Below are 14,678 nucleotides of genomic sequence, written 5' to 3' on the forward strand. Positions count from 1 at the left end.
CTTGCTAATCAGTTAAAACACAACACTGAAAACCTATATACCATTTTTACATTCATATATGAAAAAGAATAATTCCAAATTATTTTTCAAGTCTGATTATATTCAGGGAAGAGGAAAATGGAGCTAAAAGATTTTAGCATGAGATGCACATCCTTACCTGGTGTTACAATGTGCACATTGTGTGTCAGTAAACACAGAGGTTATCTATACATACCAACTGTACAAGTATGACATTTAAAATCAAATCAGAAAGCACGAATCCAGAAAAGGTTCATAACTATCCTCTGATGTACCAAGGTTGCTTTCTTTTAAATGTTAACAGTATTACAGCGCCCACTGTTTTATTTTACATTTGTGCAATCTTAAACTTCTCTGTGACAGAAAAGTTCAACAGCTTAATGTTTTAAAAACCAAAATACAAATTAACTATTAAGTGCTCATTTTTTGTCTCATAACTATTCTAAAAAGCAAGCATACACAAACAAAAATTATATTGGATATTTTATTCCTGTTGGACAGAACAACTGACTTGTTACATGGCTTAAAACACAGCTTGAAACAAAAAAATCATAGTCTTCAACTTGGGATGACAGGGGCTAAATTGATATGAAGTATGACAGCTTTAATAACACATTAATCTTTACTTATGTGAGTAGATTTTGGTACCCTAAACAGTCCCACTGTAGTAAATAGAATTGTTCCAGTAAGAAGCAGTGACATTAGTAACAGTTTCTGTAAGTGAGCCACCCTGGCCTGATGGTCTTAGCAATGCTGAGACTACAGTGACAGTGATCTACAAACTACCTACAGATTCAAGGGCAAGCACCAAAAAAAGTGGATATGCATTGAGCAATAACTGACACACAGTGACAATACAGTATTTAGCCATAACTAAAAAAGACTTAAACAAAGTAAGCTGCATTTGGTGCTCTTAAATATCACAACCAAATCATTGTATGGATAGTAGTATGGTATGGTATTCTCATTTTTCCATGCATATTAGAACTTCTATTCTAGTAAAATTGCATGCTTAATCTAAGGGAAATTTAAGTACCAAACTTCAATACTCATTCTGCAAAGGTTTCTTCAATGGATTTTCAAAATTATTTAGCAGATTAATAGTAGTTTAAAGAAATTCTTATCTACTGAAAAGAGGATAAGAATACACTCCTTTTGAAGCTTTGTACCTTCCTCTTCCTTTAGCCATAATAGGATATGAAAAAACTTTAAACCATTAGCCCATTAAACTGACAGTCACAGTTTCTCAGTGTTCATTGCATATGATAAAACATTTTTAGAGGGTTCACAAACGTACTTGTCAACAAGCACATAGCTCCATGAAGTTAAAAATAAAACAGCAAAAAAGAGGCTGCAGCTTGAAAGAGATAGAAAAGAGAGTTTCTCACCTCTCAAAACAAAACTGGAACTTTGGTTTACAGGAACGGTTATGCCCATATACCCTCCTCATCATCCTGTGTGCCAGACATTGGGAGGTGCACAGAGAAGATGTCAGCGTTGGAATGAAAGAAGAAAAGTTTAGTTACTTTGGTGCATATAAAATACAATCTTCTTGACACGATTAATTTTTTTTAAATGTCAGCCTGCGAGAACAACTGAACAAGTTTGTGTTACATATACAAGAATCTGCATCTATAGCAACCAAAAAAATCAAAACCAGTGACATTAACTTTTTTCCCACCCAGTTAAAACAGTGCGTAGGAAGTAGATTATAAGATTAAATATTAAAAGATCACCCATTTTTTAACTGTACACAGTTTAAAACACCACTGATAGAAGAAACAGATCAAACCTCATAAGTAAGCAAAATAATGACTATGACTATAATCAAATCGTCTTACATTCTGTTAGGTTAAAGGATACAAAAATGCTGCAGAATAAAGAAAACTATCATTAAATGAAGTGCATTTTTCTAACATTATCAAGTTAAATCTATCTTTTAAACAATCATTAAACACTGCATACTGTTAAATACTATTAGATTGTTTTTGTCCATTTTTAATCATTAGGATTAATAATTGATTTAGTTTTAATGATTGAAAACTCTAATGGCAAATACAAAAAAAACCATAACAATTTCATTAATTTTTTAAAAGTGATTATTTTACTGTAGATATGCTGAAAGCAGAGTTATTTCTTCACATTTATTAGAAACATGAAGTTTAGAAAAACAAAATTAAAAAACCATTGACTTAATCAGGAGAGTGAAATGTTTTTTCCTGTATAAAAAGATTACATTACCAAACCTTACAGTTTTTGTAAAGACTCTTTAGCTTTGCACACATAGATTTGCATAACCATATCTATATATAATTCCACCATGACAAATTCTGATGTGATACTCAGCTTTGAGAACACAGAGGCACACAACACAATGTTTTTCATTTAAGTCAGCATTTTGAAACCAAATAAAATCTTTTAAATTGGGTATTATTAAAATACCTAATACCACCCATTACTATTTCAGAAACATTTTTAAATTACATTCTATAGTTTCAAAACTTTGAAAGTCAGGTGATGTAACATGTTGCTGGCAATTAATTAAATCTAAAAATTAAAAAAAAAAAAAAAAACAAAACAAAAAAAAAAACAAAAGAGTAATTAATTATTATTGAAATGGACAGGAATTTTAGCCTGAAAATACACACTGTCAGAATCACTACTGTTCTAGTCCATTCCTTGAATAAAAAAGAGCTCCCAGATGTCAACTGTTATTAAAAACCAGATGTTAAGATAGATGTCTTGCATGCTGCTGAAGTAAGTAAAGAAATCTGACAGTCCACTATAAACTTAGCTATCATTTAACACAGAAGAAATGTGGCTAAATTTTTTACAGTTAACTTGGAACACGTCTTCACTATAAGGTCTGCATAACTACACTACAAAGACACAGTAATGCTTGAATATTCTTATTTATTTTTGAAACAAAGCAACATATCCTGTAAACCCTGCAACGAGCTGGGTTCACCTCACTGAAAATACAAGTCCTTCCCCCTGAATTCCATAGGAGCTCCTTTTATTCAGAACTGTTAACTCTCAATGAATTGACTTTGAAGTTGACAACTGTTTTGCCAAAGTAAAGGTTGAAGAAAGACTGAAGGGCTACTTTTCCACTGAGTAGTTTGATCCTATTTCACCAACAGAATTCGTTAGGTTAATCTTTGGTGATACCTTTAAAAACAGCAAAAAATCAACAAAATGGGCAACTCATCACATTTCTAAATGACTCCTAACTACATACAGATGTTTTGCCATTTATTGTATTGTAGTTCTTCATACAGGCAGATGCTCATTTTTACTTCAGTTATTTGTATGATCTCTTTTTGGCAGAATTATAGAAGAGCTGAAGAATCAAATATCGTCAAGTATTTCTAAACAGTATTATCAGAAATTACAGACTATATGGTTTGACACTGATCCTGATATACAATAAGCAATGAATTAAAAGCAGGAGCTCAGTTAACGTCAATCAACATCACTTTATTTAGTACTGGTTCTGTCAAAATAACTTTCTATCTTTTTCAATTACATAGAGTCTCTTTTTGATAAGGTAAGTGCTTTGAAATAATATGCCAAGATTTCTGTAAGGCATTTGATTACATGCCACAAGACACAGTGTCAGCAAAATTAGCTTTATAAAGAATGAATGCTGCTGGAGAGGGAAGGGAACACGCAGATAACTTTTTCTCATTCCAAGCTTGTTTCGTATTCCCATGATTTGAAAAAAATTGTTTGAAAAAGTGAATGGATTTGGGATCAGCAAGATAAATGTCACTGGCCACATATGCATGTGACTGAAATCATGGATACAGTGTCATCATTTGAAAACGTAGAGGAGAATCTTAGCAGACAAAGGACTGCACCTGAAATGGATGACACCAGGCAGAGCCTTACAGATGATGGTGAAAGTGAACATGTGGTACATTGTTGAATTTACCAGGAGAAATACAGGCACAGAAATAAAAATCAAAACGTTTGCTCCATCTTTGCAGAATTACACATCTGGCCCTCCTGTCATACTCTTGTCAATATCTGAAGAAGTAACCAGATCAGGGAACACATATATACAACAAATATATACAGAAAAGGTGACAGCTCTTTTCTCTAGCAGAAAAAACCTGGACAGAAATATATTGGCGTTAACTACACTGCAAATATGGTACATAGTTTTCAATACCTCATCAGTTCCAGATGACTTCAATATATCAAGACTTAGACACTTCCTAAAGATATGTCTGATTGTATTCAAAATAAACACAGATTTAATGAAGAAGCTGAGTGGTCAGGTCCAGAGTATCATCTTAGTCCACTTCACCTTCAACGTCTACAATTAATAGAATTCCTTTCCTGTATTTTTTCCTCACATCTGTTTTAGTGAGAATGTCTGTGCCACAATTTTATTCTGTACACAGACAGTTTATAATGCATTTTCCAATTTTAGTGCCTAACAAGATCATAAAATAATTAAACACAGTGATCTGTCTGACAGACAACTGAATAGAAAATTACAAACCCTCACTGGACTTTCAGTATTTAATACTAAGAGCAGCCTCAAAACCAGTTTCAATACACTGTCTTGTTTTAAGACCTTGTATCCATACAGTATTTAGACTTGATTTATACCTACCCCAGATATCTACTCATTTCTCACTTTCATACTTCCAAACACAAATTATTTATAGAATTAATTATAAATAGACTTGCACTAACCTAAGCACAGCTCACCCACTCTTAGCATCTCTATCAAAAAAGCTCAACATTTCATAATTATGTGGTTTTTTACCTAATATATTCTTTTCTTAGTTAATTGTGTCATAAATTGATACTAGGTAATGAACTGACCTAAAAATGCATGGTGCTTGATGATAGTTGTAGAGAAAAGTAAAATTCCTTCAGATATTTGAGAATGTCAACCCTCTTTTTCATTAATAAAATACGATTAAACCAAAGAACCATAATTTCATGACATGTGCTGTCACTTTTCAATTTAACAGGAGTCAGAACATTTGGATTCAAGACCTAAAAGGAATATAGAAACAACTAATTGATCACTTACTATTCCCATTATGCAGACAGGCTGCTTTCATGCCTGTATTTCCTCCTTTCAGTGCATTGGATCAAAGTTAGGAGATATGACTTAACTCTCCTTGTTATTCTGCTGCCTGTAGTATTTTGAGGAGTGCATATTTAATAGTATAAATCCTAAGTGTTATAGGCTTTACAGATTTTTCTGTACAGACAGCAACAACTACTCAAAAGCAGTGGGTAAAAAGCACATAAGAATCAGGATTATAGTTTTACTGGTTTTGTGAATAAACTATTCTAACAGGGAGCTAAGGTTTGGTACCTCAATGCAAACATGTAACTGTAAAAGAATACAGAATTCTTTATTGATGTTCTGAGACAAATGGACCTCATAACCTTTTTTGCATTCTTCACACACTGTGAAGCAGAACAAAAGCTGCAGTTACTCCTTATCATTTATTAATATTGGATTAGAAGCTTCCCAAAGTATGCTTACTCTTTCATATCAATGTGTATCCTACAGAGTCATTAATCTACAGGTCTTTCAAACAATAAACTATAATCAAGTAATTTTTGATTAATGTTTGTGTACATTAACTGCTTTTTAAACTTGGATCTTTCATTGGTTTATAGGGTCAAGAATAGCAATTCAATGACAAAAACTGCAAAACAAAATCTCAAAGACAAGCAAAGGAAAAAAAAATCAGGAAGTAACATTTGAATTGATAAATTAGTGTTCATGCCTAATCATATAAAAATTATTCTAAATTTAAAATATCTGAGATATTGAATGCCTTCTTTTCTTAGGAGTGACCCCCCTGTTTCTGATTTGGACATATTTAGGCACAGTGCAGTGGTATAAACTCAAGAACTATGAAAACCTTTGTACCTGGCCTATTTATAGATTATTAATTCATTGATTTTATCTCATTTTTTTCTCAGTAAATTCTTTTTTTCTATGCTGCTACTTATCATATTTGCTTAACAACTTAAAAATAAATATCTGGTTTTACTGCGATTCAGTTTTCAGATCTAACTATCATAATGCCTAATGTTAAAACCTGAAAACTGGCTTCAAAGTAGAAAGATGAAGAACTTAAAAAGTAGTGCATGAAAAACACTTCACACAGATATTGAAAGCTTGTGTAAAGACATCTTCTGGTTTATTACTCAACTGGATCTTAATACCAATTCTACAGGCACATTTGTCAGCCATGGGTTCTTTAAGGTTCATCAATTTCAGCAGTAAATTTGAGACAGTGGCCTCCAGATAAAAGGGGCTACATTACACAGCAGGTTAGAAACAAAGGATAACTTTAATCATGGTCTACGTGATTAAGTATATCTAGAAAAAAATTAATAATCAGATGTCAGAATTTGTTTTATTTGTATTCTCAGTATAGTATACTCCTTGTTACTGGTGAAGAGGAAATAGCTGCAAGAGGTTATATTTAGCAGTGTGCTGCAACAGCAACAGATCTGTAGCTGCTACTGAGAATCTTCATCCATACAATACACCTCTGTTGGAAGGGTATTCTGGATTAATTTTGCTATGTCCCCAAGACTGAATTCCCTTTAGCAATTTCACATTGTTGGGGAGCCTTGTGGAATGCATCTTTCAATTGAATTTAATCAAAAAGGAATTCAATGTGCCCACTTCAACACCACTTCTGGATATGAACCATAGTGATGTTAAGTGGGAATGATAGGGAGATTTGACTCAAATCTGCAGTCTTGATCAGAACTAAAACCCTAATGTAGAAGCACTAAAAGACTGCAAAACTCTCCATTATTATTAGAGTCCTGTTGGTGTATAAAATGTGGTTACCTGAAGTGAAGAATATAGTGAAACTAACTCAAAAAACTGACAGCAAATACTATCACAAAGCTTAAGTACAGCACACATCCTCTCAGCTTTGTGGCATCCCAGTATTTTTATAAAAAGCACTCTTCAAATAAAAATAAAAAATTAAAAAATCCTAATCTCCTTTTAGACAAAAGCTTTGCAACACAGGCTACATTAAAACCTTGATGAGTTAAGCTTTTCTGGCTCTCTTCCCACATGAGAAGACCCTTCCTGACAAGGCACATCACATTTCCCTTTCATGTGCCGGCATGCTAAGAATTAATGTCTTAACTTGGGTTAAATAAATCTAGTGATAACCTGCTCATCTCTTGAGCTAACTTTCTGATGACTGATTTATGCTACTCTCCTCATTATCTGTGGCTACTAATGGGTCATTAAACATGTAACTACTGGCTCCGGACTGTGAAACTGTCCTACTTACAGCAAACAATTACATTAACAAATATTAATTTATCATTGTGACACAAAAATCTACCTGTAAAGTAATAACATTTCTTTCAAATCAAGTACTTAGCCTAAAATCAGACTTTTTCAGAGCTTAGACTTTTATCTGCTACTTCTTTTTTTAGGAGCAAGCATAGCTGAGGACTTTCCTCATGAGCTCCCCATAAACAGAACAATGGACTGTATAAGAGTTTTGTGCATGAATGATTTGAAGAACTGAGCCTATAACTGGAAGGGGGAAAGACTAACAGTGAATTCCCTTTGCTGTGCAGAGTTTTAGAAAGTCTTAATTTTATGTTCCATTTGTATATTCAAGAAGTTGAATAAATCTTAAAAATTGTTTCAGCAATATGGATTTATGTCACAGGTCTGCTTTCAAAGCTATTCATAACAGAAGGGGTCACAAGTAACTATGCATCATCCAATTATGAAAATGACCATAAACCCCATCTCACCATTTGTTTTATTGGTATATAGTTGGGTTAAAGTCAAACATAAATACTAGTGATGGGGGTAAGCAGAAGGTTCAAGGTTCTTTCTGACCACTTACTTTAGGACAGCCGACTAGCATTAACATGAATAAGATGTTTCACCAGATATACTCATGCACTCTGAGGCTTTATCACAAGATGAAGCGGAAACCCAATGCTTCTTACAAGAAGTGGTCCGTGAAATCAGATTTGCAATGCAAAAATTTATGGTCCCCTTTGTAGTGAAAGCCTGTGACATGTTATCTCACTTAAGCAACCAGCGCCAGATATGCAACTTTTGTTATCAAGTTACTGTCTCCCAGAAATGCACTTTTGGTTCTTTCAGTTGGTCTAAAGACTTTTTTTTAGACTATGATGGTGGCAGCTAATTTTTCTAGTAAGAAATACAAGATAAATGTAAACCTCCTATATAAGTGTTGTATATTCTAACACACACATTCAGGGGAAGTGAGGGGGAGAGGCTTCTATAGTTAAACATGATCTCAAAAAATTCTTCCATATGTGGAAAAGACTGCAAAGCTAACATATAAATATAGATATATATAAATATACACATTGAGCAGTATGTATACATTTTATATCACATTCATTAAACCTCAAAACATAAAATAAATTAATTACTGTAAGCAAAGGAGAGGTATAACTTTCCAATACATGAAATCTATCTCTTGGAGGTATCATAGACAACAAAACCTATTCTCTCTCTATAACTCCTAGTAGAGCTCTGGTTTAGCTGGTCTCTTACTCAAATTACAAATTTAATATAACTAAAACTTATGTGAAAAATTATCTGGCTACAGTATAATTACAATTAAAGAGGTAGTAACAAAAAAATTAATAGATATACAAACTTCTGTTGGCTCTTACTTAAATGAGAAACCATGAGTAGATCATAATATTTGTAACTTTAAAACAGTAGCATACCAAGAATTGGTGTTTAAGCCTGAATGATAAAAATCAAGTTTAGTAGATTCTTCCAAATTTCAAGGCTTTTTTTTTTTTTATATCCTAGCAACAAAGTAATATACAATTAAATTTAGGTTTGAAACCAATCACATTATCCTCAAAATCTGAGGAGGAAGGCTGATATGGGATCTTATTAATGTCTATAAATATCTGAGGGGTGGGTATCAGGAGGAGAGGGTCAATCTCTTTTCGGTGGTGCCCAGTAATAGGACAATGAATAATGGGTATAAGCTAAAACATAGGAAGTTCCACCTCAACATGTGGAGAAAATTTTTTAATATGAGGGTGACAGAAATGGAGCACTGCAACAGGTTGCCCAGAGAGGTTGTGAAGTCTCCTCTGGAGACTTTCAAAACCTGTCTGGATGAATTCCTGTGTGACCTGCCCTGGGTGACCATGCTCAGTCAAGAGTGTTGGACTAGATGATCTCTAAAGGTCCCTCCTAACATTCTATGATTCTATGAGTTTATGCTTAGAAGTATCACCATCTGGTACCATGTTTATAGCAAGCAATATAGCTATAACTGCATACAATTTAATCCAGAAATTGACTTTTTAATGCTGTTCATGATACAAATAAGATTTTATTGCATTCAGTTCAACAAGTCTCAACAATGCGTGATATGAATCACAAATTCTTTGTTCCATTGGAAGAATATGAGGAACAAAGATGAAAAATCAGAAGAAATACTTAAAATGTGACAGCATTTATATGACTAATTTGCACTGCCCTCCTGAGATCTCAAAACACTAATTAATTCAGCACAATACTAGTTATTTACAGTGGATATGCCTGGGATTGTTTATATTGAACGTACCGAAAAGCAAGCCTTGCCCTACCCAAATTCCTAAATTAAATAAATCCATGTGACTCCAATGAGCTTAGTGCAGGCTCAGCACTGCACTAATGCCATTGCGTGCTTCCTTGCAGCTTGAGGCACCAGCAGAACAAGTTCACATACATTTATTGAACAGACAAGAGCAAGCTCACACCTGCCCAAATACAATGTGTAAACATACTGGATAAAGAAACACAAAATATTATACAAAATCTGACTGGGAGGGAGCCAATAATTCCAATTTGCTACATTAAGCAGCTATATCATATCACTTTTTTTATACACTTAAATGTCACTGGTGCTTTGGGTTTTTATTTTTGTTTCTTCCTTCCTCTACAACAAAAAGACAAAGTTTTAATGCTGCAGAAAATTCCCATATACAATATTTATTTCAATTTTCCAGATACTAAACTTCTACTCAGATTGAACTTTCAACTTGTCGACCATATGAAGAATTTTATGCTTTTTTATATAACCACAGTTATATGAATAAGCTAATATAATCTGGTTTGGTTTATGTTTGTACTTCTTTTAAGTTGTGTTGTGTTTTTTCGTTTTTTGTGAAAGACAAATCCCAGTTTCAATATTCCTGAGGCCTATTCAGGAGTTTGAAGTTGGCAATTTTCCTGTATGGGCACAGAATATAGGGCACTGTGCTAACATCCTAGGCTGACAAAATACATAAAGTAGCATTCACCCCTTTCAGCACCATACTGAGAGCTATCAGGCAGGTTTTGACAGAAAGCTATCAGCTGGTTTTCTGACTGGAGAGCAGCAGTGGGGAAAGCTTCAGAGATATACAGTGCCCCATCACTGGGCTAATAAGGAAGGACTTTTCCTTTAGATAAGAGCATAGTTCAGAAACCTAGAACTACCTTTGAGACCTCTTTTTTGAGACTTCAGAGTAATGAAAAACTTGGAGGTGAACTTGTAAAAAATTACTTCTAAACACCACCCTGTAGAAGGCCCATCAAAAATGTTTTAAATAGGAACAAAATCTCTGCGTAGCCAGACTGGATTAAAAGATATAAAAGGACATGCTACATGCTTCTGACACCACATGACATTCTGTCCTCAATTACACCATCTAATGATTCTTTTTTAAAAGAATATAATCTCTCATCATAAAACAAAATTAAAATATATTTGTAGCCTTGGTGACCAGGGGGTAAAGCATTCAACTTTGACTCAACTAGAGCTGGGTAATTCAGGAAAATTATGAGATGAGAAACAAACCTCCAGTACTATGGGAAGTAAGATGATTTGATAGCTCTTATAATCATCAGGATTGTAAATAACTAAGAAAATTTTTTGATGCTATACCTTCTGTCTTCCACTGCATGGATGCAGACTCAAGTTCTTCCATATGATCCCTCAAATAGCAAAACTTCCTGTTAAGAATGCCATCAAACTAACTTAAGTATATTCTAGACACATACACATCAGAACTTCTTTTAAAAGAAGTCCCACTTTTAAATAGATATACTGTTTTCAATTTAAATAATCAAGTACAGCTTTTTATTTTGTAGACCATAAGGAGTAACTTGAATTTGGGACCTTTTAACCAACCACATAGCGAAGATCTCATGACCTTCACAAAGAAAGTTTGTGTGACAGCAAAATAATAACAAACCAGCAACTATTTGTTATATGGAGACCATCCTGGAGTTAGAGATCTGTTATATCTGACAATAAATTAAGGACTATTTCAGAAACAGCAGGGAAAGTAAAATGCCCACAGAAATTATTTGTGAATATGGGTAATCAAAGCCTGGAACTCAGAACAGGATGCAAATATTGAGGGGCAGAAAGGTTTCTCAGAGATACTTCAATTTGATCAGACTTGTGGTTAGTAAGAAAAAACTCCTTGTTGATTATTAATTTAGAGATCTGTTAGGATACTATAAGGCAAAAAACCAGGCAAAAGGACAGCAGTACAGCAGGACAGTTGCACCATGAGTACAAATATGGTGATTCCTACCAACTTTCTAGAGCAAGAGCAATCTGCTTCAGGAGTACCCAGTCACATGTGTAACACAAACAGGTACTCCTCAAAGTATTTTCAATACATGAAAGAAAACTGAAGGATGCTGTAAGCAACGGAGGCCAAAAGAAAAGTTTTTAGGAAAACCAGAAATTTTAAGTATAAATAAGAGGTGATAAATAAGAGAGAAAGGGAGCTGGACAGTCTGCAGAAATTGTAAGTATAAATAAGAGGTGATAAATAAGAGAGGAAGGGAGCTGGACAGTCTGCACTATGGGACAGGATAGCTTCTAAATTGGAAAGTTCAAATTTATTTAGTTATGTGTTCTTTTTATTCCTGTTAGATCTTGGATGCAATGATCCAGATTAGATTACTGTAATACATTCTGCAAGGAGCTACAAGTTACAAGTCCTTGGAAACTGAAGCTCGTACAGAATGCTTATTAAGCTCATTTTCATGCTAAGAGTATTACTCCTGCTCTCCAGGATACACCCTTACTGCCAAAATGTTTCCAGGTGGGATTTAAGAAAGATTGCCAACTCTCAAGCCAAAATTGAAAAGGCTAAATTTTTAGTGGGAAGCTGCAAAATTATCTTTTTTCCCAAGTTTTTTAATGACTAGTAAAAAAGGTTAATATTGCAGTTATTGACATAGCAGAACTCAGTCCCCAGAAATGTATTTATATCAAATAAAAATCAGATGCACCAAGATAACTTGAGAACACATCATAACTTGCTGTAGTGTAACCATGTGCATGGGCAGAAGAGAGATAGATTTTTAAATAGGTGCAATAGTAGCACAAATACAATGTTTTACATCAGTAAGTCAGAAATATCTTCTTCCATACAGATATGAACTCCAATGCCCATACACATACTTTACATCCATGTATAAAATATATATATATTCCTCTCTATAAAAGTAGCATATAAATTAGAAAGTCCAGTATTATCTACAGAAATAAGAAATTGTATATGTAGCTTTCTCTGTTTCTCCAGAATTAGTGAAAACTTTCAAGAAACCTCCCTAGCATTCACTAAATTTAATGGCATTTATATTACAATATGCATCACTGTCTTAATATCCTTACAAAATTTAAAATGCCCTCTAATGATTTGCAAGTCTATTATTTTCTCAGTTTATCCTGTGGTTTCAAACCAGATTATGTTCATTATGTTGGATTATGTTCATCAAAGATACCTAGAATTTATGGGTAATACACCAGTCAATGGAAAATACAGGTTTTTATGGCACACGGGAATCAAACTGCTGTACAAAATGCTGTATGGAATGGTACATAACAAAACACAGAAAGTAAAGAACAAAATAAAATCCACAACAGAAAAACATAAGCTAGAGCAATGACTACTTCACTGGTGATTATCATTGACTGCACTGTTCTCAAAAATTATTTCAGCAATGACTTTGCTATGGGCAAATATTGGAATTTTGATTTAGTCTTGAAATATAAAAAAGAGGAAAATTAAAAAACTGAAAGTGAGAAAAAGAAGTGACTAACCTGATCCGGAGAGGGTCTGTGGTTGGAGTGTTGTGGCCTCCCAGGAGATCGATGGTGGTGGTGGTGGTGATGGTGGTGGTAGTGGTGATGGTCATCATCGTAGTTATCTGCCATCAGTTTCATCCTGTTCTGCGTCTAAGATGCAAAGTGAGAAATTTCTGTTACATGCTGGAATATATTATTTTAACAGTGGTTTAGGACAATGTCAGGTGTCTTCTGTTTCAGTTAGTTTTCAAGAGTAGAAGTACACACAGAAGTCAGAAAATTATATGATCAAGGATGTTGTGTTTGAAGACAGCAAAGCCATTCCATTTTTCTATATTTTCTGTTTCAGAACAGTTTACTGTTTTTTCCAATCTGTTTTTACGTTTTGCCAATTAGCTTGTAAACTCTTACTGACAGGCATAAGTATACTTCAAATATTTACAGTAGCTACTTAGGCATGTCAACAACAATCACAAATAGCTCTGCTAAAAGCTCTGTTTGACTTAATATTTTAATTCTACACAAGAATCACTCTGCTAAATAATAAGTTAAAAGAATTCGGAAACTAACTGATACAGACAGAGGAACTTAGAAGAATAAGTGATCATGGGACCTAACACATTACTGAATGAAAGGAAATTTTAGATATAGATCTTGAAGAAATGATCAACAATTCAGCTACTACCACGTGCAGATAAAATCTGTAACTATGAGATAACAAGATACATTGATGCTCTTATCACTATTACAGTTATTCCATACCATGAAATAAATAAACTGGAGTAATTCAACCCTTGCTCATAATACCAAAAATATCTTAATACCAGTTGCCCTCTATCAGTGGATACAGACAACATACTTTTATGTTGGTGATGGTCTCAGGAAAATTTCTTAACCTGTAATCAAGTTTCACTTTTTTTGCACTAACAAAACCCAGAAGAAAATTCTTTCAACTCTCAAAGAGCTTTTCCAAAAATTAACAGAATCAACAAGTCACATAGAATTAATATCACGCAGATGGTGGAAGGAAAGATAGCATTCTAAACACGTTCCTTTATCCATGTTCCAAGGTAGATTCATTGTAACTCCAGTGAGGATGCTGTCTAAAGACAGTACCCAGGGACTTTGCTCAAATGAGTATGTTCTAAAGGACCAACTTAAACAGATTAATTTAAATGCAAGTCATTTGTTTGAGTCTGTTCCTATATTAACAGGTGATTTGGGTTATAAACAGGCTTCTAATTCAAACTCCCCATGAGGTAGGGAGTGTCCCATAGCTAGTACGTGGTAAATTTACTTCCAGGCCCTATTGTAAATTGATTTCCCTATGAGAAAAACCCTATATCAAAATCTCTGTTAAGAAAACTGAACTGATAAGTACATTTTAATAGAAAATTTAAAACCTCAGAGAGTGTTCCCCAGTGCTAATGTTTTTTGCTAAAGTAGAAAAGAAATTAGAAATAAAAGCAAACTAAATATTCTTGTTACAAAATACTTAAGAATAACAAAAGCTCATGTGAGGAAAGCTATGACCCACAA

General features: G+C 33.8%; 1 protein-coding gene across 1 annotated transcript in view; it reads right to left on the reverse strand.

Annotated features, from left to right (window-relative positions):
* The window catches only part of ERC2 (ELKS/RAB6-interacting/CAST family member 2), a 401,801-nt gene that overhangs the window by 108,278 nt on the left and 278,845 nt on the right, over nucleotides 1-14,678 (reverse strand). Inside the window, exons 15-16 of the mRNA XM_071755842.1 lie at nucleotides 13,155-13,289; nucleotides 1,407-1,472 (exon numbers count right to left, since the gene is read on the reverse strand). Coding sequence (XP_071611943.1) covers nucleotides 1,446-1,472; nucleotides 13,155-13,289 — 162 coding nt within the window. The 3' untranslated portion in view covers nucleotides 1,407-1,445. The remainder of the gene's footprint in view (nucleotides 1-1,406; nucleotides 1,473-13,154; nucleotides 13,290-14,678) is intronic.

The sequence above is a fragment of the Heliangelus exortis genome, chromosome 12, assembly GCF_036169615.1.
Source record: "Heliangelus exortis chromosome 12, bHelExo1.hap1, whole genome shotgun sequence".
Classification (NCBI taxonomy): domain Eukaryota; kingdom Metazoa; phylum Chordata; class Aves; order Apodiformes; family Trochilidae; genus Heliangelus; species Heliangelus exortis.